Here is a 27,740-nt window from a genome sequence, read left to right on the forward strand (position 1 = left end):
ATTTCTATTCAGAAGTCAATCCCAATGAATTAAGTAAGACTACTTAATAAAGGATAGCAGCTTTAGTGCAGTGTGGACACTCACTCTGAAAATAATCCAAAAAACTAAAGTTTAGAACAGAAAAGATTAAAGAAATGCCAATTTTGGATGTTGAAAAAATGCAAGAAGAGTAACAGGAAAAGAATGTAATAAGAAAACCAACAAATTCCTATAATTTTGAAAGACAAAGAACCATTTTGTGCACTGTAGACTCACATTCCATTTTCATGCCCATCTCGAGACATTTTTTTAGCCGACAAAACTGGCAGCGATTCCGATGGTGTTTATTGATGATACAGTCTTGGTTGCTACGGCAACTGTAGGTCAGATTTTTCCTCACACTCCTTTTAAAGAAGCCTTTGCATCCCTCACAACTGACAGCACCATAATGACGGCCTAAAAAAGAGTAAGATAAGAAACTAAAAATATGCAATTAGTATGACAAACAGGGTGGACTTTCAAATATATTTTATAATGTGCAGGACATATTGTTCAGGACACTGTTTATTTTTCAATAGCACAAAATTCCACTCCTTATCATTCAATGATATTATTCAAAAGAAAATGCTCTGTGATCAAAATATCTGCCATCACAGCACTTCGCAAGTGCAGAGAACAGTCAGTTTCACACCTATGTCACAGTACTCTATGTTCTTCAACATATACCATAGAAGACTTGATGTTGGCCATTCCAAATATTCTTGATGCTGCCCATAATTGGCATAAAATACTAGACACATTTATTAATTGTACTGTGATTCTTCTGAAATAAAAGCAAGCCTTAGTTGTTAGCCTCATTAATTAATCTGCCTTTCTGTGTAATAGGTGACTGGCTTTGTGGTATAGCAGCCATTCTATGAAAAAGCACCCCCTCATGGCAACCTTGATATTTTCGCAAAACAACAAGTGCAGCTACTGGCCCCACCAGTGGCTGATGATTTCAAACTTAGAATGACATACCTGATGCTTTGTCTCCACAGACAACACAATATTCTACTACTTGTGGTCGTTGGAGATCAGTTTTAGCTAATAACCGTTCCACGGAGGCAGAATCAGTCACAATCTGAAATGATCGTAAGAGTAATCATACTATTTGAATAAGAAATTAAATTAAATTAAGAAAGAATTATTTCAATCTGAAATGCATAGTCTATACTAGCAGAGGCACATTCAAGTTAAGATAAAGAACACTTTTAGGTCCCTTTCAACAGAAGAAAGGGAAGCCATATAGCAGGGGTCTCAAACATGCGGCCCGGGGGCCATTTGCGGCCCCCCAGATGATAGTTTGTGGCCTTCGCCTTGCCTGCCCCCCCAAAGCGCCCACACATCCTCTGCTGTCAAGAGTAAAAAAAAAAAAGCCTTGCCTCGCTCGCCGGCTCTCTCCCAAGACAGCACCTCTTGCACCCTCCATCCGGAACTGCAGCCTGCCAGCCAGCCCACCTGTCTGTCGGCTAAGGAAACTCCTGGGCGGCTTCCTCGGGCTCTTGCTCCACTTGGTGGAAAATCTGATGCGGCCCAGCCTCACCCAGACTCTGTCTCTAGCGGCCCCCAGGTAAATTGAGTTTAAAACCCCTGCCATATAGCAAAGGATGGAAAAGGAGAATATATCAAGCTGAAAGAACAGTCTTGGAACATGGCATGGTTTTGTGGACATCTGATAGGGGTAATACACATAAGCATGGTCCCCAACAACCCAATAGCCCCCCTTGCCCCAATTTTTGACTAAACAAGGAATCTTTCAAAATATCTAGCTTGTGTGAATCAGACGGTAACAGTAACTGCTATAACTGCTTATTCAATTTGTGCATTGAATCAGCTTCTGAAAAATATAATAATCCAGGGAGAAAATGCACTGTTTTGTAGAATGCAGGTCATTTCCAGTCTATTATTCACCTAAAATTCATTTATTTACTTATTTTTAGACAAGCAGACAGACTTTTCCATCTTGTATAACAAAACCAAAAGTATTTGTGAAAATGATAATCCATGAAAAATCACACTGAAATGACTTTGTTAACAATATGGCAATAATTGTTAATATCTGTTTTTGTGAAACATTTTACTTTCATTTCAATAATCAGTTTAACTTGCTTTGTGATCTTTCTCTGTATCATCTCTTAAAACGGAACTTTTAATTGGCCTATGGCTAACACATATGCTTTTCTTCAGTTACTATGTTTACCTGTATTCTGCTTGGTACAATATTATCTGTGGTTGTAAAAATAAGTTGCTTAGTATTAGAAGACTCAGGTGCAGCCAGTATCACTTTTCCTGTCCCCGTTCCATCTGGGCTAGCCAATATAAACTGTTGCTTTGGTGATACTGATGAGTCCACTGCTGTCACTATTTGGATTTTCTGCCCTGTTTGCTGATCTGTAACAATCTATAATAATAATAATAATAATAATAATAATAATAATAATAATAATAATAATAATAATAATAATAACAACAACAACAACAACAACAACAACAACAATAATAATAAAGGGGGTTAGTTCATCATGTGAAATGCAATAGTTTAGAAGTTTAAGAAAAATATTTCACTTTACAGTGGTGCCTCGCATTGCGACGTTAATTCGTTCCAGCGAAATCGCTGCTAGACGAAAACATCGCAATGTGAAAATAAAAAGCCCATAGAAACGCATTAAAATGCGATTAATGCGTTCCTAGGGGCTTCAAACTCACAGTTCAGCGAAGATCCTCCATAGCGTGGCCATTTTCGCTGCCTGTTAAGCGAGGAATCCATCCCAGAAAACAGCGGGCGGCCATTTTGCTATTCAAAAAGCATTGCTTTGCGATGATCGGTTCCCCAAGCAGGGAACCGATCATGGCAAAGCGAAATTCCACTGCCAGCAAGCCGGGACGATGGCCGGCCTCCTTGGCGGGGCTGTCCCGGGGTGCGGACGGGCAGGCCGGAGGGGCGGGACACGTCCGGGCCATCGCCTGGGCAGCCGCCGGGCAAACCCAGTGAATCTTCATCGCAAAGCAATTTCATCGCTATGTGAGGCACCACTGTATTAAGAAATTCTGATTGTTCTCCATTGTCATGGTACATAAGCAGATCAAGCACAAAATACTGTAAGTAAAAGTGAAGAACATTTGTTTTGAATATGCATATAAATACACAGAATACAAATCAATAGAAATTTACTCAGCACAGAGACTATCCATTCATTTAATGTACATATAAGCTAGGAAGATGTCTCAAAATTTATGCAAAGAATACTGTTCTAAAAATGAATTAATGCTTGACAATTCTTAGGTAATTCTTCATTATTTGATAATAATGTTAACCTACACACTGTATTTCCAAATAATATATTTTATTGAATTATATAATCACAAATACTCATATACTTTAAGATGACATAAACTTCATTTACTAAAAAAGTATACCTGAATACGCTGTGGTGAGGATACGGAGGAATCTGTGGAGATTATCTGGATGCGTTGAGAAGGGCTGGTCATCACTGGAGAGTCAGATAATGTTGTCTGTAAAGATTGCACCTACATTGAATAAAATAAAAAGTGGATTCATACATGCTGAACAACATGGTGAATACCATCCAGTAAACCATACTTTAAGATCAAAGTACAGATAATTTTTTAAAAAAAACTATTGTAAAATAACAATACTGCACAGAATCCTATAGGCAATTTATGCAAACTGCTATTCATTACATGCTGGTTGCGTACCTGGGTGCTCACTCTGGTCATTCTATTTAAAAGGTATAGGAAATAATTCAGGATTTAGGAAAAAAGTGGAAAAAGGAGAAAATACTAGTTTCCTTATTACTCTTGATACCTGAGATTAGTATACACAAGTGACCACTATAGCATATCTCTAGGGCTTCAAACGTAGTGTTCGTGTTTATATTTCAGTGAAGACAATTTCTAGGTTATTTATGCCCACTTCAGTTTTTTTTGACCCCTCAACCCTACTTGCTTAATTTTATACTAGTTGATGGGTCTAGCTTTTACTTGAGTTAAAATCCTGTGAGTTTGACTGTCACTCCAGGCTCTCTCTTCTCTGTGCACCCCTGTCTTTCTTTTGCACTGGCATCTCTCTCTCTTCATCTTAGTACCAACTAAGGTTATTCCCAGAATCTCCAGCCAGCATGGCTCCTGATTAATGAATATTTGGAAACAGCCCCTGTGGCATTCAGCTCTGCTCTCACCTGTCCGTCATAGCTGGGCAAGGGAACCTCAGCCAATGAGAGGACGGAGGGTGGTGCAGAAGTGGGAGGAGCTGGGTTATATAAGGTGTGTGTGATGTGTGAGAAGAGATCAGTTTGGAAGATGAGTGATTAGAGAGATTGGTAGAGAGTGAGAAAGAGCCTGTCAGTGAGGGAAAAGTCTGTGTGAGCTAGTGTCTGAGAAACAGTGATTGGCTAATTGCTTTAAACCTGTGATTTGCTCCTTTTATTTTGTGTAATCAATAAACACTTTATTTGTTTTGAAAGAAACACTTGTCATTTTGATTTCAAGGATAGGTTGGTGGCAGCAGTTTTGGTGAGAGGTAGTGAGCACTCTTAGAGGCCTGGATTGGGAGAGGCTTGAGAGTGGCCTGCTACAGCCCCGCTCATAGAATTATAGCATAATTCAAAAAAAAAAAAATTTAAACTCTGCTCATCAAAACCTTTAAAATTCTGTGCCATGTGACTGTTCATGCAACAAGAGGTATATTTTTGTGCATGCCGTGCATCTATTTCAGTTAGATTATCCCAAAATTTGGTGAAAATCCATCTAATTGTTTCCATGTGATGCAGAAATGGAAAGACACACTGACACAGTCTGGAATCCTATTATATATATGCACCAGTGTTAACTCAACTGGCATATATTTCAGTGGTAATCTGCCAAAAGTTAAGAAGTCAACTTAGATATTTGCTCCGGTACACCAAGTTATGCAATTGGTGAATAACAGCAAATTTGTTGTTTAGTCGTTAAGTCATGTCTGACTCTTCGTGACCCCATGGACCAGAGCACGCCGGGGCCCCCTGTCTTCCACTGCCTCCCAGAGTTGGGTCAAATTCATGTTGGCAGCTTCGATGCCCAACCATCTAATCCACTGTCGTCCCCTTCTCCTCTTGCCTTCAGTCTTTCTCAACATCAGGGGCTTTTCCAGGGAGTCTTCTCTTCTCATGAGAAGGCCAAAGTACTGGAACCTCAGCTTCAGGATCTGTCCTTCCAGTGAGCACTCAGGGTTGATTTCCTTCAGAACGGATAGCTTTGATCTCCTTGCAGTCCAGGAGACTCTCAAGAGTCTCCTCCAGCACCACAGTTCAAAAGCATCAATTATTTGGCAGTCAGCCTTCTTTATGGTCCAGCTGCCACTTCCATATGTCGCTACCGGAAAAACCATAGCTTTGACTATGCAGACCTTTGTCGGCAAGGTGATGTCTCTGATTTTTCAGATGCTGTCTAGGTTTGTCATCACTTTCCTCCCAAGAAGCAGGCGACTTTTAATTTTGTGGCTGCTGTCACCATCTGTAGTGATCATGGAGCCCAAGAAAGTAAAACTGTCACTGCCTCCATATCTTCCCGTTCGATTTGCCAGGAGATGATGGGACCATAGGCCACAACTTTAGTTTTTTTGATGTTGAGCTTCAGACCATTTTTGCGCTCTCCTCTTTCACCCTCATTAAGAGGTTCTTTAATTCCACAGATATGGAGGCAGTGCCATCAGAGTGGTATCATCTGCATATCTGAGGTTGTTGATATTTCTTCTGGCAATGTTAATTCCGGCTTGGGATTCATCTAGTCCAGCCTTTCGTATGATGTATTCTGCATATGTTAAATAAGCAGGGAGACAATATACAGCCTTGTCGTACTCCTTTCCCAATTTTGAACCAATCACTTGTTCCATATCCAGTTCTAACTATTGCTTCCTGTCCCACATATAGATTTCTCAGGAGATAGATACGGTGGTCAGGCACTCCCATTTCTTTAAAGACTTGCCATAGTTTGTTGTGCTCCACACAGTCAAAGGCTTTTGCATAGTCAATGAAGATTTTTTCTGGAACTCTCTGGCTTTCTGCATAATCCAGCACATGTTAGCAATTTTGTCTCTAGTTTCTCTGCTCCTTTGAAATCCAACTTGTACTTCCGGGAGTTCTCGGTCCACATACTGCTGAAGCCTACCTTGGAGGATTTTGAGCATAACGTTGCTAGCGTGGGAAATGAGTGCAATTGTGCGGTAGTTGGAGCATTCTTTGGCACTGCCTTCTTTGGGATTGGGATGTAGACTGATCTTTTCCAATCCTCTGCTGAGTTTTCCAAACTTGCTGGCATATTGAGTGTAGGACCTTAACAGCATCTTCTTTTAAGATTTTAAATAGTTCGACTGGAATGCCATCACCTCCAATGGCCTTGTTGTTAGTCATGCTTTCTAAGGCCCACTTGACTTCACTCTCCAGGATGTCTGGCTCAAGGTCAGCCATCACAGTATCTGGGTTGTCCGGGACATCCAGGTCTGGATGTCAGCAAATACCTATGCTAATTTCTTAACTTGCAGAAATCTGCCACTGAAATTTATGCTGATGATTTTATGCCAACAGGATTCCAGCCAGAAATATATTTGTTTCTAAAAACATAGAATTTCCATTTTCATACTACTACTACTGACGTGTTAGCCAACAAAAGTTAAAATACCTTCTTGGTTAAAGAGCTGTATTCCCCTCTCCAACTATAAACCAAAATGCTTGGTTATCTGTTTGAGTTATATATGTTATTTAATTATTTTTTTCCATTGTTCATTCCTCACAATCACTATACTTCTTAAAATGTAAATTTAATAAACTCAACAAATAAAGTGCCTTTAAAAAGTAGAGTAAGACACACACACTTGAATATATTTACTACACATTTGTATTTTAGCTTTTAACGATTGCCCATGGATGCTCAGACCATTCCACTGAATGAAACATTTGTTACTGCAAATACATTGAATTCTGTAATGACTTATTTGGTTGATATCTTCATATAGTATACTATTATTTGTTTTATACTTTTCATATAAGTTAGTCCAATTTTATTTAACCACACCTCTGAACAAACAATCACGTCAATAGTTTGAATGCAATTTTGTAATAACTCAAGAGATCCCCCCCCTTTAAACAATGTATTTAAAAATTCAAAAGCACCCTCATAAACTAATGAGCTATACATACAAAGGCAAACCAGTCTCTGGTATGGAATAAGTAACGAACAACTTTGATGAACCTATAGACCAGAACCACTGGTCTATAGGATACCCTCTTATGGTCACTGACCTTTCCTGACTTGATAGGGTCAAAAGTTCAGATTGCTTCAGAAATACAGCTGATTTCCCCTGTGATGATTGCCTGGTCTCAGAAATCCTGAAATAATGTTTACCAAAAACACTCCGGGCTTGGAGAAACGGAGCTGCTCTGTGCTTTCCTAATGCAGAAATACTTGTAATAGGCCTTGCAAAATTGTATGCTAATTGCTTGGAGATACACAGCAAAATGTTCCCCTTTCTGGAGGACTGTCACTCCCTTACTTTCTTTAAAGGATGCCTAGATTTTTGACTCTTCAAAGAAACCTGTCTTTTGACTGTTTCTGTGACCTTTCATTGCCCTTTGAACATCTCTCTACCTGCCCATTAAGTTGCAATAGTGTATCTAGTGGTAAGCTTATTCCATGCATGTTCGTTTATAACACAATAACTGTTTTGCCCTTTTGAAGTGTCTTTTTGAAGGATCAAGATTTCAGCTATTGCAGTGTGGATTCTTCCAAAAATTTTTAAAAAGAGGATGGATCCAACCATTCTTTCAAGATAAGCAAGATTGGTATTTTCAATTTGGTTATCTGGTTTAAATTTAAGGTAACTTATTTCTGCATGAGAGTTATGAACATTTCACTTTTTAAAAAATAATGACTTAAAAACCCTTTGCCTAAATCTCCCCAAATTTGGCACAGGCTGTCAGCTACATCTGTACCAAATTTAGCACTGATTCAAATCAAGTTTCAAAGTTATACATAATTGTCTGGACTGGTACAGTGTTTCCCCAAAAATAAGACAGGGTCATATATTAATTTTTGCTCAAAAAAAACTCATTAGGGCTTATTTTCAGGAGATGTTTTATTTTTTCATGTACATCACTCTACATTTATTCAAATACAGTCATGCCATCTTCTTCTGGTTGCTGCACAATGGTGGAGGGTGGAGTTTCACTTAACTAGGGTTTATTTTGGGGGTACGGCTTATTATGAGCATCCTGAAAAATCATACTATTTTCAGGTTAGGTCTTATTTTCAGGGAAACAGGGCACTATTCTTAGAACCGGCTTGTAGAATGTTGATTTGCTCACTGTCATTCCCAATTATAATGTATGGCTATGAAAGCCGGACAATGTAGAAATCTGAAAGGAAAAAATGGGAAATTTGAAAAGCAGTTTTGGAGAAGAAATTCATAAACATGCCATGGACTGCTAGAAAGATATGTACAGTACTAAATGAAATCAAGTCTCTAAATGAAATCAACTCTCCTTAAAATTTAAAACTAACTAAACCAGACTGTTGTCCTTCAGGCTTTTATGGGAAGGCAGCCTATGAAAAAAAGAGAATGCCTAGAAAAGTTGAATGCACTAGGAAAGGTAAGGTAAAGGTAAAGGTAAAGGTTCCCCTTGACAATTTTTGTCCAGTCGTGTTCGACTCTAGGGGGCGGTGCTCATCCCCGTTTCCAAGCCATAGAGCCAGCGTTTTGTCCGAAGACAATCTTCCGTGGTCACATGGCCAGTGCGACTTAGACACGGAATGCTGTTACCTTCCCACCGAGGTGGTCCCTATTTATCTACTTGCATTTGCATGCTTTCGAACCGCTAGGTTGGTGGGAGCTGGGACAAGCGACGGGCGCTCACTCCGTCACGTGGATTCGATCTTACGACTGCTTGGTCTTCTGACCCTGCAGCACAGGCTTCTGCAGTTTAGCCTGCAGCACCACCACGAAGAGAAACACTAAATATGAAACTGATTACTCAGTGGCGTAAATCATCACCTTCAAATTATCAGGCCAAAACAGAAGATTTTTTTAAGATGTTGTGGCATCTTAAAGACTAAGTCCTATTTTTAGATGTGAGCTTTCCTGGATGAGTCCACTTCCACAGTCTTTAGTTTGTGACCAGGGCTGTTAATGACACATAACAATATAGTATCTTTGAATACAAGGAGGAAGAAATGCTACATAACACAATACATCATAAGAAACATGCAGTGGAATGCTAATTCTTTTCAGAAGGAAAGAATATATACTTTAAATTCAAAAGCACAGCAGGAGTACTATGAGAAAGCTAACTTTGTCTTTTGTACAGAGCATGCAGGAAGATGTTGCAGTACACAATGAATTTTTACAAAGAACATTGTATTTAAACAGTTAATTCCAATTATTAAAATTGTCACAATTTAGTTTCAAATATCATACATTAATGATTTTACAATACTCTGATCAGTACTTCACAACATTCTCTACCTCCCTTTTATACAGGTTGGAAAAACCTTTTATAAAAAGAAAAGGAAAGAGCTTGTTGGTATCAGATTTTTTTCTTAAAATCTCCAATGATAACTTGTAATTATTTTTGTGAAACAATAGATTATACTTTGAAAGAAAATGTTAAGTGATATCGAAAGCAATTGTTATAGAAAATGCTACAAGCTGTGAACTAAATGTTTATGTTAACAAATATTGTCCTTCATGTGAAGGCTTCAAACATATTTGAAATAGATCAAATACTGCTCATTATAATTAAAACTTTATTCAGACATCAGCTTGTAGAAAATAAATGGCCTCTAGAGAGAAAATATTATGAATTTTAAATCTTTTCAACGGTAGCAATATTAATAACCTCTTAAAATTTCTGTGAAATTAGACTTTCTTTTAAAAAAAGGATTATTAAAATAACCCATAAGCAAATTACATTGACTATATCTTCCCCTGATACACACAATTTTTAAAATCCCATCTTCAATAACCTTTGAATCATTTGCTTCCTGGAGCTTCTAGGTTAATAGAAGCTCTTGTACTTACAGTGTCAAATCCTTCTGCAGCTTTATTTACATTTTTCCTCAGAAAAGATCTTTGTGTACAACAATCGTAGAGAAATGAAGAGGTCAGTTTTAGCCTACTCCCAAACATTTGTATCCAAGCTCCATTTATAAAGGTTCTAATCACAAAACCAGACAGAATTGTTTAAAAATGCCCTCTCTTTGACCCTGCTCCTCTGAAGGTCAAGTACACTATCACTCCCTGTAACCAAGGAAGCAGAATCGACATGTTCCTGCTGTTTTGCCAGCTGCTGAAGCAGTTTGTCTAATAATACAATTAATTTCATTGGGGAAGATGTACCCAGGTTACAAAGCCTTTCTTTTCTTTGTCTCCCTTAGCCCAATTATTATTCTTAAATAAACCCAAAAAGTAGCAAGTTTCATGAGAAAATAATTTGCCTTGAATAATTTTCAGACTATTACAATGAAAAAAAAGAAAAGAAAATTACTTTGTTCCCTATGGAACATCCTTTACCTTTACAGCTCATTAAGCTGATATTGCTAAAGAAAGACAGGCCACACTAAATTCTTGTAGAATCATCAAATATTATATAGTGTAATCAGTTTCATTGCACATAGTGGAAAACATGCATTCATTTTATGATATATGTTAGAGCTGCAAGCTACCATTTTAATTCTCTGGAGGAACAACAACAGATGTCTTGTAAATTATTTCAAGAACCAGACAGATCTGGAAACAGAAAAATCGCAGCATGTTTTGATTCAATATAAAAATGCTGAAATCAATATATTTTAAAAGTGAACATTATCTAAACTTTCATTGCACACATTTACTCACAATTCTGATTCAATATTGTCCATAAATGGTTAGCATAAATATGGCACTCAGAAACATGACAGTGTATAAAATGTAGTATTTTTCAGTGTTGAATGAAAATTAGTGTATTATTAAACAAATTGCTTCCGCAATTCACATAATACTTGCTTGTCTGATTCATCGATTTCAAATGAAATGCTACTTTTGGAATATATCTGGCTATAGCTTTATGCTCAGTTCATGCTCATTTAAGTATATCTGCTTCCTTAAATAAAGAAAAAGAAAAAAAAACTCCTTCTTGGCACAGCTGAGAGGTCTATTGCCTTGCAACTGACAGGAAGATCACAGGCACCTAATCATCAACAATTATTACCCTTCTTTATTTGGTGGCTGCACTACTCCTGGCTGCCCAGCACAAAGTGGCCTTCTTCCATGTTCCATGAATATTTGTGGATCAGATGAAGTTACTTTTTCGTGCTAATTGATAAAACAACCCCCTGCTCAGCCCTCTGTAGTACACACAAAAGAAGTTGGAGGACAGAAGGGTTTGGACTGTGGCATCATATTTCAACATTGGTTAACACAGATTCTTGACACTGTTTGTCTTTTCCAGAGCCCAATATGGTGAAAAACTGATTTCTGTGCCTGACAGAAGGCTCAAGGGAAGAAACAGGAGTGTAGCAACCATAATCCCTATACATTATACTAGTTGTCCTGCCCAGCTCTTATAAATTACAACCTGTGGGGTCCCTTTAGGGAATCAGTCCATCTCGTATTTGATCTTCCTCTTTTTCCGCTGCCTTTCACATTTCCCAGCATTATTGTCTCAGCTTCAACATTTTTGCTTTCTGAGATAGTTCAAGTTTGATCTGACCTAGGACCTACTTGCTTGTCTTTCTGCCAGCTGAGAACCGGTATCCACAAAGCTCTCCTCCAGCACCATACAGTGGTGCCTCGCTTAACGATTTTAATTGGTTCCAAAAAATTCATCGCTAAGTGAAAACATCGCTAAGCAAAACGTGGTTTCCCATTGAAGCATGGTCCCAACATCGCTAAGCGAAAATCGCCCATAGGGACCATCGTTAAATGGAGCGCAAAAACGCTCTGAAAAAGTCATCGCTAAGCGAATTCATTGTTAAACAAAGTGCTCATTAAGCAAGGCACCACTGTATTTCAAACCACTCAATTTGTTTTCTTGTCAGCTTTCTGCTCTGTTGAGTTTTCACACTTTCTATATCAATTTTTGCTCCAAAAATGTACTAGGGCTTATTTTCAGGGGATTTTTTTTCATGTACAACCATCTGTTGTTGTTGTTTAGTCGTTAAGTCGTGTCCGACTCTTCGTGACCCCATGGACCAGACCACGTCAGGCCCTCCTGTCTTCCACTGCCTCCTGGAGTTGGGTCAAATTCATGTTGGTAGCTTCGATGACACTGTCCAACCATCTCATCCTCTGTCGTCTCCTTCTTCTCTTGCCTTCACACTTTCCTAACATCAGGGTCTTTTCCAAGGAGTCTTCTCTTCTCATGAGATGGCCAAAGTATTCAGGTTCTGTCCTTCTAGTGAGTACAACCATCTACATTTACTCAAATACAGTCATGTCATCTTCTTCTGGTTGCTGCACAATGGTGGAGGGCAGGTTTCACTTAACTGGGGCTTATTTTTGGGGTTGACCTTATATTACGAGCATCTTGAAAAATCATATTAGGGCTTATTTTCAGGTTATGTCTTATTTTTTGGGAAACGGGGTACCAGGAACAAACTTTCCAAATGCCAACCCCACTGGATCCGTGGGAAGGTTGATGGAGGATCTTTGGGACATAATAATCTTTTCTCTCAATTCTACATTCATATGTCCGGAAGCTCCAAGGACAATGAGGAGCTGTACCATTTCTCCAGATGAAAAGATTACTCAGCACTTATACAAAAGATATATACAGTGGTGCCTCACTTAGCGACGTTAATCCATTCTGGAAAAACGTCGCTAAGCGATTTGATCGCGAAGTGATTTTTAAAAGCCCATAGAAACGCATTAAAACTTTCGGTGCCTCTAAAGCGAGGCAACACAGTGGGTGGCCATTTTGTTTTCCAGCAGCCATTTTGAAACCGCCAATCAGCTGGCCGAAAATGGGGGGCTTTGCGGTGATCGCTTCCCCGCGATCATCACAAAGCGCTTTTCCCCATAGGGGCCATCGCTAAGCGATCGCTCTGCCGATGGCCAAAACCCCATCGCTAAGTGATTTCATCACTCACCGGAGCGACCACTAAGTGAGACACCACTGTATAATCCAAGATCCTTTATTTAGGAATGATTTGACATAAAACACTAACATTATTTTAAAAAATAACTCAAAACATATCTGAAGAGGATTCCAATATGACAGCCAAGAGAGCAACCAAGAAGGAATAAGGCAAGACAGATAGCTTCAGAAAGGACATACTGAGCAGACTTTAGAAAGTTACTGGTGCCTTAATTTTTAAAAATAATCCATAACTTTTAAAGAGCATTATGTTGGTAATGATTCACAAATGGACTGTTTTTTCAAATTATTGAAAGTACTAAAATAAATAACAAAATTAAGAAACATATAAAAAAAGATAAATCTGGTCAATTCTGATGCTCATCAATGTCCTAGATGCAATGATTAAATACTTCTCATTAGTTGAAATCGTGTTGCTTTTTATTTTTTTAATGCAATGTAAATGGTGTAACAGCCACTTTCCAGCTGGCAAGTAACACACTGGAACATGCTGGAATTCTCGAGGATGGGTCAAACCAACAGGCACCTGACAATTGCAGCAGTGATCCATTAACTGCCAGGTACATGTAAGTGAATGTTATACCATTTGCCTTCCACATGCATAAAAAAGCAACAGGATTTCAGGCATTATATTTTCAAAAAAAAAAATGCAAAGTTGTCAATCACTGGGTGTTTTAATTTGACTAACATCATTATGTTATGCTTATGTTAATATTCAAAAGACTGAGTTGATGGGGGTTGCCCTCAAAATGAAAAGTTCTTTTAAAATGTGCCTAAGAGAGATGCATTAAAATTGAAACTATACAGTGGTGTCTCGCATAGCGACGATAATCGGTGCAGCAAAAATCGCTGCAAAGCGATTTCGTCGCTATGCAATATTAAAAAGCCCATAAGAATGCATTGAAACCCCTTCAATGCGTTCCTATGGGCTTCAGACTCACCTTAAAGTGAAAATCCTCCATATGGTGGTCATTTTTTGCTGCCCGGTAAGCGAGGAATCCATCCCAGAAAACAGTGGGCAGCCATTTTTTTTTACCCGGCGGCCATTTTGGAACTTCCAATCAGCTGTTTCGGTAAGCGAAACAGGGTACCGATCATTGCAAAGCGATTTTTCCCCATAGGGACCATCGCAAAGCGATCGCAAAAAGTTAATCGCTATGCGATTTCATCGTTAAACGGGGCGCCCTTTAAGCGAGGCACCACTGTAATTGGAAATGTACGCTGTGAAGATACCTTATGCTACAAAACTAAAATACAGATAACAAGGCAGTAGCAGCTCATTAAGTCTTGGGCCCATTTTCGTGATGAAAAAAGGAAAACTACTGAGCACTTATGTGAAACAGAGACACAACAGAAAAAAATAGGAATAATTTTAAATTACTATTTATGTTGTGTTTTACCTATAATGTAAATCAAACCTGGGCAATGTGTGGCCTGCGGGCCACATATGGCCCAAAAGCCGCTCCTGTCCTGCCCGCCGGTTGCCGCTCCAGTCCGGCCACTGGTCGCCACTCTTGTCAGGCCCGCCTGTCGCCACTGAGTGAGCTGGATCTCCGGCTCCGGTCACCCAGCACAGCAGTAAGCAAAACACGTGAGATCTGACACTGGGATTTCACGAGTTTTGACTGTTCGTCTTGAGCCACAGGCTGCAGAGCCTGAGGCTCAAGAGGTCAGAAGCGATCCTTGTGCAGGCGACGTGATGACACATCACATCGCCTGCGCAGGATAGAAGACAGTCAGAGAGGAAGGCCGCAGGGGAACGGAGGACAGGTGAGTTAGCCCAGTGTCGGGGGGGGTCTTCCGCCCCCTGCAGTGAACAAATTACAATGCTTGCATAATTAACTCCCTAAAAAGTTTAGGGAGTTAACTATGTCAGCCTTTTAGTTTGTTCACCACAGGGCCTCACCCAATGGGGGGCCTATTACTACCCACAAATTGGGGGCCTATTACTACCCACACCCGAACACAGTTCAGATTTTTCATGTGGCCCCGTATAGAAACTAATTGCCCGCCCCGATGCAAATCAACAATGAAATATCACAAAATAGATGTGGAAATCTGTTAAACAAAAGAGAAAAAGAATATATTGTACAACAGAAGCTTTTACAGAATAGTATAAAAGGAAAAACGGATGAATGTCATTTTAAGCAGTTTGTTTAATGATAAGTAGAAATGAAACAAATGTATCATTTGTTTTATAAGGCTTTAGCCTCATAATTAATAATTCCCTAATTCAGTGTCATGGGGTGTGAAGGAGAACTGGAGAAAGAGAGTGTGCCGTCTCCTCCAGAGGAAAGAAATGTCATGACATAGGAAAGAGATGAGAAAAAAATAGACGGGGAGAGAATTAATGAAGAAAGGGTTAAAACAGAGATCTGCTTATTGGAGGAAGGGAAAGGAAAGGGGAAGGAGTTAGAAATCACAGAATGGGAGGAGGAGATAAAAGGGACAAGATTAGAGCAGGTTTTTTGGGTCCCAATAGAAGAAGAAATAGGAGAAAGAAGGCGAGCATGTAAGAGATTTACTAAAGGACTTCCCCAACCTGAAGGTGGGAGGACTCTTGCCTGATCTGGTGAAAGGGAAGGAGGAGGTGACTATCACGGAGACCTCAGAATGGACAGTGGTCGTATTTCCGAGAGGTCAGGGTCGTTGGAAGATGACGGTACGGCCAGATTCTACTCACAACAAACCACCACCCAAGGGAGATTGGGTCCACCACCCGTGTTGTGGCACGATATGCGCAGCCTGGAGCGCACCTATGAGGAAACCGACCGGCAAGGAGTATTTTGGTCCGGCTCTCCAATACTGAAGGATAGTGCTAATTACGGAGTATCCCCAGAGTTTAAAGGACAGTTGCAAGAATTGAACTGTTTATACCGTACTGAATTTGTAGTTGATTCACCTGATTCCAAGTTTAATAAAATCATTAATAATTTGAATGAGCCAGCGTTTTATTTTCCCGCCCAATGTTTGGAACTGTCAAGAACTTTCAAAGAACCCCGTCACATGGGGACAGTCTTAGAGTGGCCAGAAGATAACAATGGACATAACACAGCCATTATTCTGGATAAGGCTTGGTGAGAAAATACCATAAAACTCCATACAAATCTGCTTGGGTCATCATTCAAGTTCCCACTATCTCTTCTCAGTGACTGGACTGGTGGCTCTCATGAATAAGGGCTTGTCATTGGTGGCTCCTACAGTGCTGGACACCCCACATATAAAGATATGTGTGTCTCTTTCAGAAAAAACAAGATAAGACTAATCTGTTTCAGAGAGATGTTGAAGCTAGAAGGAAATGAGCACTGTATATGAATACTCTATATTTTCTTACTGCTCCATATTTACCCTGTTTGTGTTGTTCAGGGTTATTTTTCCCATCTGCAGGCAGTTACACTAGGTATAGTTTATTTTAAAAAATTGTATTGAGTGGCCACACTTTTTATAACTTGGGACATTTTGACATTACAGTTCATTTGGATCTTTCAGTGGTCAGCCAAATAGGTCTGTAACCAAAAAGAAAAAAAATTCTGGTAGGAGAAAATCAGAAGCTCCACTGCACATGCCTAACTGGTCACATCTAGATCACTTAATCAAAGGGTTACAAAGATCTGCTACTATTATACAAGGTGTGGGGCATGTTTGAAGAATTAATTGTGGCACCTCCCCACACTCACAAGCTCTTGAGCGCATGCGTAAAACAGTGGGAAAGTGTGCACCAGGACTGGTGTAAGTGCTCGCCCACCCCTTCGCGTGGGCGCATGCTTAAAGGGGTGAGGGAGAGCTCACGCCTGTACTGGCATGCACACATGTGCGCAAAGCAGCTGTGGGAGGGCAGTGCATCCGGGGGCGGGGCGGGAGGTCTGTCTCTGCAGCTCGGACCGGCTCAAGCCACAGACTGGCACCGGGCCGTGGACTGGGGGTTGACGACCTCTGTTATAAACAATAAGCATAATTACACTTCTTTTACAAAAACGCTAGTAAGATATACTATAGTACAAACCATCACTCACCTCAGCCACCTGCTGTGTCTCCACTATCTGCTGAGCCAGCACCTCCATATTGGTTGCCATGGTAAAAGACGATCATTAGAAAACCTAATTGGAGAGATGCCAATAACTTTTATCAGGCACACAAAATAACTAGACCTTTTAACATTTTTAATATCAAGAGCAATTAAATATATAAGGTAGCTCTATGTCAAAACAAAACATTATTTTAAGCATTTTATTAGAAAATAGTATAGATTTGTTACAATCAAATAATTGGTTTATTTGTTAGTAAAAAAAAATATTTGTACAACATGTATGAGATTCTGCACATCAGTCACCATATTGACAAAAAGAAGTAGGACTCAGTTTCTGTTACCTACAGTATGTTTGTGGCAGAGCGCAATATAAGATTGCTCTTCTCTCTCCAGAGTTTTCTATACAATGTTTAGGTATGTACATATTATGCCAAGCAAGAGCCCCTGTTCTGTGCACAGCACATACAAAGCTCTCAGAGAGGAATGGAGAGATTAGTTCTACATTTCTGGCACTCAAATATGGCAGGAGAGATGGCAGCAACACCTTACGTTGTGAGCTTCCCAAAACTCAAAATAACAAATGACACTATACAGCAGGGGTGGGCAATTAATTTCTATGGGGGGCCACATGAAAAATCTGAACTGTGTTCGGGGGTGAACCAATTTTACTTAAAAATAAAAGATAAGCAACAGATCAACTTTAGACAAAAAGCTATAAATGGTTTTGATGTTCAACTTGTTCAGTGAGAGAAATCCAGTCTGTCTTGGGCTTGGAGCGACGACCGGCGGGCTGGACAGGAGCAGCTCACAGGCCATATGTGGTCCTCGGGCCGCAATATGCCCGGGTCTGCTATACAGATGTATATATTTGTGATGTGGACAGTTTCAAGCAGTGCACTGGCAGAGGAGTTTTCAAACTACATCGCAGGAAGTTGTTTGAATCCCAGTTCTTTGATGGAGGCCCACCAGGGTTTTGTGTTGCCCTGTTCCATGGCTAAATAGAAACTCACAGTTTCAAAAACAAAATATATGGGGCCAGGGGTGGGTGGGGGTGGGCATGCAGATCACCTGCCAATCCATTGTTTGAGAAGGGAGGATTATATCCAACCAACAGGTGCTTGGGAGCAAAAAGGGCTGAACCAATTCAATTCAGCCTTTGCATCAGCCATTTTATAAGCGGATCACGCAACTGCACTTAAAGAGAACTATTACAATAACCACTGTGGGGAGAAAAATAAAAGAGCAAGAAAGAATAAAACAAAAGGTAGGTTTTAGTTTCAGACTCAAACAAATGAGATGCCAAAGACTGCAGTATTATCAGGCTATCACATTAACTACTCTTGCAGACAAAGTGATCCTCTAGGTTTTATAATAAAGACTTATATTGAGAGAGAAATGCCAGATATGCAATCTGGATTCTGAAAAAGGAAAAGGCTTTAGAGGTCATAGTGCAAAGATATGTTGGCTTCTGGAATGTACCAAAATGTCAGAAGAAAATTGTTTCATACTGTACTCTACAGTATAGTACCTGACTGTGCTATACTGTAAGAGTACAGTATGAAACAATTTTCTTCTGACATTTTTGGTACATCCCAGAAGCCAACATATTTTTGCACTATGATGACACCTATAAAGGTGTCAGTGCAGAGATATGTATAAAGACACCTATAAAGACAACTGCAGTCTTTGTGAGATGCCAAAGACTACAGTATTATCAGGCTATCACATTAACTACTCTTGCAAACAAAGTGATCCTCTCGGTTTTATAATAAAGACTTATATTGAGAGAGAAATGCCACATATTCAATCTGGATTCTGAAAAAGGAAAAGGCTTTAGAGATCATAGTGCAAAGATATGTTTATCTAGTTTCCAGTATTAATCAAACATGCTCCCCAATTTACTTCGGTATCTTCCCCACCTTTGGCTCCGGAAACCTTTATATGCAGTCCCTGCTGAACCCTCTAACCAGGAGGGCTTTTATGTTAGCGCGGTTGAATATCTTCCCTTCCGAAGTTCTCAAGGGACGGTATGCCAGAATACCCTTCGAAGAAAGAACTTGTAACCTCTGTGGTTTAGAACCTGATTCAGTTACGCATATTCTATGTCATTGTCCAGAGCTAAGAGATCTCCGAGACCGTACTCTAGGACCAATCATTTCAGACTTTCCGGGTCCCCCACAGTTTCTGACAGGCTTTCTCCTTCATGATTTCTCTCAAGAAACAACGATTTTAGTAGCTGAGTTCCTTGCACAGGTTCTCACTTCCCAGTCCTCAAAAAACTAACTTGACTCCCCTAAGCATCTGTGGTCTCATTCCCCCCCTCCTTACTATTTTAATTATTTACTTAACTGTATGTTTTAATCTGTTCTTTTCTTTATGCCAATAAAGGTTGTTGTTGTTGTTGTTAAAGATATGTTGCACTATGTGCAAACATGTACCAAAAAATGTCAGAAGAAAATTACTTCATACTGTACTCTAGTATAGCACCTGACAGTGTGAATCACAAAATGTTATTAGTCATTCTAAAAGAAATGAGTATGCCACAGTAGTTTGATGTCTTTATATATAATCTGTATTGTGGACAAGGACCCAATATGAAGAATTACAAGGGTTTCAATTTGGCAAAGAAATCAGACAAGCACATGCTTTACCTCTCTATGTGAGTCTGGACAATGAAGAAAGGATGTGAAAGACAGACAGTGAAAAAAGCTGACATGAAAATTTATATTTATTTATTTATTTATTTATTTATTTATTTATTTATTTATTTATTTATTCATTCATTCATTCATTCATTCATTCATTCATTCCATTTATACCCTGCCTATCTGGTCATATTGACCACTCTGGTCGTGATTGATTCATCTGAGATGTGGTGTTGGAAGAAAGCTTTATAGACCCCATGGACAACCGGAAAGGAAAACAAGTAGGTCCTATATCAAATCAATTCTGAACTCCAACTAAAAGCTAAAATGAGCCTGTCATATTTTGAACATACCATGGCTCACTGGAAATAATGCTAGGAAAAGTGGAAGGCAGTAAGAAGAGAAGATGGCCAAAATGGACTAGATTTACTTCATGAAGGAAGCCACAGTTCTAATTTGCAAGATCTGAACATTATTTTTGATAAGACTTTGAAGTTCATTAATTTATAAGGTATCTGCAAGATGGAAGCAATTTGATAGCACATAACAGTAACAAAGGAGCATGTTTTCTTGTCTAACAAATGAATAGGTCACTAATAATTCATTACAGTATTGAGCATCATGGAATAAGTGTCATGACCTGGACAGGACTTTGAGGTCACTAATCCTTAAGGTTGCCGTAAGTCAATAATGGTCTGATGCTTAAAAACAACATCTGTTCAATCTCTATGTACAACATAACGTACAGAAAACTTTATTAAATATACATGAAGGAGGAGCAAAATTTATATGCAGATGATACCACACTACTGGCAGAAAATTGTGACAACTAGACATGACAATAAAGAAAAGTACAAAAAGGAAGTATAAAAACAAAATTGCACCCCAGGTGGTTTTGATTTAAATCAAATTTATTTAAATCACAATTTAAATCAGGATTAAAAATTTTAAAAATAGATTTTTGAGGATTTAAAATTTAAAAAAAACATTTAAAAATCACTGCTTTTTATACACCCTGATTATACTCAAGATTAAGATAATATATATAAATAATAAGACAAGAATAGCTACATATAAATTATATGACATCAGTGTAAAGAAGGAAATAAATGATTTCCTTAAAGATTTAAAAAAACTTAAAGGTTTTTTTGTACCTTGGTGCAATCATCAATCAAAAAGGAGACTGCAGCCAAGAAATCAGAAGACTGAAGAAACTTGAAAAGATCCTCAAAGTGAATAAAGAGGCTAGTACAGGAGCCCAACAGTCAGAGTTGGACATTATAAAGTCAAGTGGGATATAGTCGGTTCCGGGAGCCTTGCCTGGTTTAAGTTGCTTAATTAGCATTAAGATTTCCCTTGGAGCAACTGGAGGCCATTCAGGTATATGATCAAGCTCATTCTGAGAAATTAAGGTACTAGCTGAATGGACTGTGTAAATACTTCGAAAATGTTCCTCCCGTATACTAGGCAATACTGTATATAGAAATCTTGTTTGGGAGTATAAGTTAGCGTTCCCTTTGTTACTATCTTCCAGAAGGAGGCTGAGTCCTTCAAATTGGAAGCAGTTATCAAACATTGCCAGGTTTCCCTCTGTGCTTGAAGCTTTTTACTTTTAGAGCCTTGTACTTCTTCTTAAGCGTAAACCAATCTGTTGGAATTCTAGCCAGGTTCTGTTCTCTGTAGGCCCTATAGGTGACCAGTAACTCATGTTTATCTGCTTTGCACTCTGAATCAAACCAGGGCTTTGTATGGAGAGAACTAGTAGTCAATTTGCATGTCTTTTTACAAGTTAGATGAGTTTGTAAAGATTATACCATGTGTTTATAGGCCTCTAAGACTGGTTCCACTGAACTAAGAGAAGTAATTAAATTACTGAAATATAAATAAGGCTCTGAAAACAGCAGCTGTCTCATAGATGCATCCAATTCTTCTGACCACTTAATGCGGGCCCCTCTTGTGTCGGCTGCAATGGGTGTTATAGGAGCAAGGTCCGCAAACACATTAAAATTATTAAAATAGATCTTTAAAACCAAAGGTAGATGGTCACTTTCTGCACGATATACGACGTTAAAATCATGTATTCGATCCATCAAGTCCCTAGAGATTAAAACATAATCTATTGTGGAAGCACCTGCTGAAGAGGTAAAGGTAAATTCACCAGGTCTATCTCCAGTTATGCACCCATTTAAAAGGGATAGACCAAAATTATTAATCATATACAGTAAGCGTATATGCCACAATCTTTAAATTGCCCGTGGTTAAAATTTTTATGAAGAATAGGTTGTGGGAAGGTCACATTGAACCGTGCAGAAAATGTCTCATCATTTGTCCCTATCCTGGCATTGCAATCTCCAGCAACTATTATAGCAGCATCAGGATACAATTGTGTTAAATGATCAATGTAGTACTCTAGGTCATTGGTTCTTAACCTTGGGTTACTCAGGAGTTTTGGACTGCAACTCCCAGAAGCCTTCACCATCAACTGTGCTGGCTGGGGTTTCTGGGAGTTGCAGTTCAAAAACATCCGAGTAACAAAGGTTAAGAACCACTGCTCTAGGTTAACCCACAAGTCATCTGTCATCACATGAGATTGTTGCGGAGGAGTATGAACATTGATAAGTAGTAACAAACAAGTAGCAATCTTCAGTGTCAAGGCAGAAGCTATCCTGTTGGAAAAATCCCATGCCACCACTGTTACCTGTAACTTTGTTGATAAGAGAGTGACCATACCACCCTTGGGTCGACCACCTCTATCACTGGGCGAGGCATTAATAGAATATGCCACATATCCATTTAACATTGGCTCTTTCAAAGACCACGTTCCTTGTAGCAGAATAATATCGAAGTTACTGATATATTCAATGAAGGGAGGATCCGAAGCCTTCATCTGCCAGCCCGCAATATTCCAGGACAAAAATTTAATTGTGGGGCTCTTACGCTGAAACATGGGATCTACTGGCTTAAACTGATTTTTGCATTAGAAGGCTTGGTCCCACTGATCCTACTAGATTCCTTTCAGTCAGAGTGGAAGAGGCATATAAATGAAGAGTTATTGAAAATTGGCTTTTCTCCCAGTATACTTATAGCAATGGGTCTCAAGGATGCCATCAAAGCAGTGAAGTTAAGGGTTTGGGACATTGAACTACAGGATCATGTTGGCCAGTTAGGGAAATATAATTTTCTAAAGAAATCTGCTTTTATCACCTCCTCGTATTTAGCCAGCACTATGTCACCTAAAGCCATAAGGGCTTTTACGCTAGCTAGGTTCAATGTATTTCCTTCTAAGCTTTTGGAGGGAAAATTTCGAGGTTTGTCTACATCAGATTGTCTCTGCCCTTGTAACAGTGAGAAAGTTGAATCAGTTGGTCATGTTCTCCTTTTCTGTACTTTCTATCGGGATCTTCGAATGGAGCTTTTATCATCTATTATTTGTAAATCTCCCGGGAGATCAGAGGATTATGTCCAGCTGTTACTCTCTGACAATACCCCTTATATTACGAGACAAGTGGCCAAATTCTGTGCAGCAGCAATGGTTATTCGTAATCAAATGTTTGGGTAGGTGATTTTAGATGGACATGTTTTAAATATAACACTGGCTGAGGTTTTATATATATTAAGGATACATGATGTTATTAACTGGAAAGAAGGGTTGTTTTATCATGTTTTAATGGAATTTTATTACCCTAACTGATTTTACCAAGCTATAATTATATGTATCTATTTTATATTGATTTGGTTTTACTGGTCTTTGACCGTAATATAGTATTGATTGATTGATCCTCAAAGTGTTAGGATGAGTCACTGGTGATCAAGGCCAAGATCATCCACACTATGGTATTCCTAACTACTACTACATTACAAGATGTGAAACTGCAGAATGAAGAAAGGTGACAGGAAAAAAAATACTAAATTGAGAACTTTATAGATACTACAGACTGGTAGAAAGACAAAAAATGCATTTTAGCTCAGTGGTCCCCAACCTTTTTGGGGCCGCAGACCGGCTGGGGGGAATGAGCTCCATGCGTGGAGGGCAGGGGCACCCCCGTGCGAGCACAGAGGGTGTGTCGTGCTCGCGTGCATGCTTGACACCCTCAGTGTGAGCACAACACTCCCCCTGCAGAGCGTGACATGCCCCCGTGCGAGCGTAACACACCCACCGTGGGTATGACACCCCCGCTGCTAGAGCATGACACGCTTGCCGTGCATGCGTGCGGGGAGAGATCTGTATCCACGGCCCAGTTCCAGCAAGCCCACGGACCAGCACCAGACCACAGACCCAGGGGTTGACGACCCCTGTTCTAGATTACATCCAAAGCAAAGTGTGCTGCTTATATACCAGCTCCATACCACTTAGACTCTCTGGGTGGTTTACAATTTAATTACCGTGTTTCCCCAAAAATAAGACATGGTCTGATATTATTTTTTTTGCTCCAAAAAGGCCACAGGACTTATTTTCAGGGGATGTTTTTTTTTTTTTCATGTACAATAATTTACATTTACTCAAATACAGTCATGTCATCTTCTGGTTGCTACACAAAGGTGGAGGGCAGGGTTTCACTTAACTGGAGCTTATTTTGGGGGTAGGGCTTATATTCTGAGCATCCTGAAAAATCAGACTAGGGCTTATCTTCAGGTTAGGTCTTATTTTCGGGTGAACAGGTTATGGAGGCTACACATTGCCCCCACCCAGTGAGTGGTTACTCCATTTACCAATCTCATTACGATGGAAGGCTGGGTCAGCCTTGAGAGGGCTACCTGAATTCATCAGAATTCAACTCAGGTCATGAGCAGAGTCTTGGCTGCAATACTGCAATTTAACCACTGTGTCACATCGAGTCTGAACTCTCAGAAGTTCAAATGATCACACAGAGGCTATCATACTACAGATGTGTCATATGACAAGACTCAATAGAAAATAATAATGCCAATATAAGCTGAAGGCAGTAAAAAAAGGAGGGAAGCCTAACATAGGATAGGTAGACTAGCTAAAGGAACCCCAGCCTTTTGTTTGCAAGATCCTGGTAATAACAATGCCCTCCACCATTGTGTAGCAACCAGAAGATGACATGACTGTATTTGAGTAAAAGTAAATTATTGTACATGAAAAAATAAAACATCCCCTGGTAATAACAGGATTTTTTGTCCGTCATTCGGTCACTATAATCTGGAAGTGATATGATAGGACAGAACATAAAATGGCTGAAAATGCCAACTACTGTTTATGTCAGGCAATGAAAGCCAGCAAGTGCCATCATTAATGAAAAAAAGAAATAAATTATAATAGTCAACAATAGTAACTAAATATGCAAAGGGTATTCTGCCTACTTGTCATACATCTTAAAACTTATTTTCATACACTAGCTATGGTGAGGTTTTGCATACTTTGCATCATTTTTTTCAAGCTGTAGGTGATATATGCAGACTTATTCCTTTATTATTAATTCCATAAAAATCCTTTTGTAAATCAGTGTAGAAAAAGGACATGATTCACGCAGACGGTTATTTCTGCTGTCAGTAGATAACGATAACCTAACAAAACATTTCTCGTGAATAACTGTAGCCTACGGGGGGGGGGGGAGAGAAATTCAAGCGAAAAAAGAAAAAAAAATTATTTGATGAATACACTTTCACTCATCCTAAAGAGTTTAGCTCTAGGGACGAACTCAGTAAAACAAAAAAAAACAAACCACCCTTTGCTGCCGTCGTAGCTTAGCCATTGGACACCGCCCATTCACCAACCCTATGTCAATTGGCGAACGCGCCCGCCCTTCATTCTTTTTGTCCCGCCTCCAAAGAGGGGAGACTGAGGGGAAAAAAGAAACTCGAGGCACAAGATGGCGGAGCTGGCAGGCGGCCAAGTGCAGCCGCTCCGCCATTAGTCTCCCCGCCCTCCTTTAACGTCCCCTTCGTACCCAGCGCCTTGCCTCCTCAGGCTCGGCCGCGGGCGCCCAGAAAGGACACAGCGGCAGGTCTGAACGGTCAAGACGGTGGGGGAAACGTCCGCTAAGATGGCGACGGGCTGCCCCGTATGCAAAATACCCGCCGCCCCCTCCCCTCCGCCCTCCCGGTGGCAAAGGTAAAAGGGTCGGGTTCAAGCCACTGCCTCCGCCTGCTCAGACTCCATCTTTCTTCCTCCCTCGGCATGCTGCTGGTGTACTTTAGCGGCAGGCTGGCCGGAGCCGCCCTCGGAAAGACACCGCACCACACCCGCCCAGCCAGGTGCTCTCCTCACACACAGCCACATGCCGACCGCACGCTCAACGATCCGAGGCCCCCCCGCCCCGCTTCAGCCGCGCAGCATGAAAACATGCTTCCTACAAAACGGAACCGCGCCGCTTGCTAGCAATGAGACGAAGGACAAAACCCTGCATTTACCTCAGGATTGGGTGCCAAGCGAACGAGGCGACGGCTCCGCCGTAACGGTCCAGCTGGGCCTGGATTGGGCCCCGCCGCCGCCGCCCCCCCCCCGCGCGCGCCGGCAAGAAGGAAGCGAGAATGGCGGCGCCGAGGGGGTTAAGGTGCTCTGCACCGAGGTGAAGAGGGGGGGGGAGCAGTAAGAGTTGTTATTGTTTGTTTGTTTGGGGTGGAAGGTGAGCTTCTGGCGGTTGAAAGGTCAGAGTTCGTGACCTCGGCAGGCGCTGCCGCTGCTGTCGTCGCCGCCTCTGAGCGTCCCCCCGTTTCCTTTTCCTAGCGTTACGCCGGCCACGGCGCCCTCCATCGCTTCCCCCACCCCCACCCCCTCCGCCTAATGAGGCGGGGCCGGAGCAGGGGAAACGGCGGAGAAGGAGCGAGGGAGGGGCTACCTGGAGCGGTTTCCTACGCTCTCGAGCCGCCCGTTCCGCAGGAGCTGAAGAAAGCAGTGGGCGGGCGAGGGGGGGGTCCCGGCGCGCCCCGTGGTTTGAGGGGGGGGAAGGGTGGCCCAGCGAACGGTCTCCGTATAACTCGTCCCTCGCGCCCCAAAACACTCGGGCTGAAGGTTCTCCGCCACCTGGCCGTGGGGCTGCAATCTTTTTGCATGCTTAGACGGCAGTTCCTCGTGTGCTGGGGAAACGCGGCCTCAGGGGAATAGAAGAGAAGGGCCGCCTGGAGAAGGTTTTTTTTTCCCCCGGGGTGGGGTGGGGTAAACCTTTAACGTATAGCAAAAACCAGGAGGGGTCCTGCTGCGTTTCCGACGAGTAGCAAATGTCACAATCTCCTTGGGCTGCAGCAAGCTGATGTGAAATAAAATGCACTAGGCATTCAGGTGCTACCGACAAGGTGAGGCTTGTGAGGAAAGGGAGACTCAGGCCTAGATCCAAATTATGGGGAGAAGGTGGCTTTCAGAAACATCTTTAGTGGATTGGATTTCCTCTTCCTCTTTTTTTAACCTTGCATGCAGTTGCTGACGCATGAAGAATATGTCCAGCTTCTGTACTTGAAGCAAATTGTCCAAATCACGGTAACACAACTTCCTAAAGCCTATAGTCCATGGGAGCAAGGAGTCATGGTTGTTATGCTTGGCAGAAATAAGAATAGCTGCTAGTCTGTCACCTGCACTCTTGGGGTGAAAGTTGGAGATGGCCAATTTGTTTTCAGGGAACATGTTCACTGGAATCCAGAGTAGGCTCAACCATAGAGGGAGGTGCTTCTGTGAGTAGATGGGTCCAGTTCACATTATCATGCTACTTGGAGCATACATGGACTAAGTAGAAGTAAATTATGCATAGTCTTGTTCAGCCCACTAGCTAGAATGATAAAGACTGATATCCTGGCAGGAATGGCAACCTCACTGCTGTCACTGGGTAACTCCTTTGCCGCCTCTTGTCTCTGCTGGGCCTTTCAGAAACGGTGCCAGAGCATATACTACTGTATTGTGTCATTCTCTCATGTGCTTTTTTTTTTAGTCATGGCAGTAGATCACCTGTTGGTATAGGTGCCAGTTTA

General features: G+C 40.8%; 1 protein-coding gene across 4 annotated transcripts in view; it reads right to left on the minus strand.

Annotated features, from left to right (window-relative positions):
* The window catches only part of NR2C2 (nuclear receptor subfamily 2 group C member 2), a 69,348-nt gene extending 43,029 nt beyond the window's left edge, over window positions 1-26,319 (minus strand). For all 4 annotated transcript variants that reach the window (XR_013541623.1, XM_020802809.3, XM_078385235.1 and 1 more), the window contains exons 1-6: window positions 26,193-26,319; window positions 17,159-17,242; window positions 3,439-3,549; window positions 2,222-2,422; window positions 1,000-1,102; window positions 256-435 (exon numbers count right to left, since the gene is read on the minus strand). Coding sequence is in view for 3 of the 4 variants with exons in the window: in XM_020802809.3 (XP_020658468.2) it covers window positions 256-435; window positions 1,000-1,102; window positions 2,222-2,422; window positions 3,439-3,549; window positions 17,159-17,218 (655 nt within the window). In the remaining variant the exon portion in view is untranslated. The remainder of the gene's footprint in view (window positions 1-255; window positions 436-999; window positions 1,103-2,221; window positions 2,423-3,438; window positions 3,550-17,158; window positions 17,243-26,192) is intronic.
* Window positions 26,320-27,740: the final 1,421 nt, after the last annotated feature.

The sequence above is a fragment of the Pogona vitticeps genome, chromosome 2 (assembly GCF_051106095.1).
Source record: "Pogona vitticeps strain Pit_001003342236 chromosome 2, PviZW2.1, whole genome shotgun sequence".
Classification (NCBI taxonomy): Eukaryota; Metazoa; Chordata; class Lepidosauria; order Squamata; family Agamidae; genus Pogona; species Pogona vitticeps.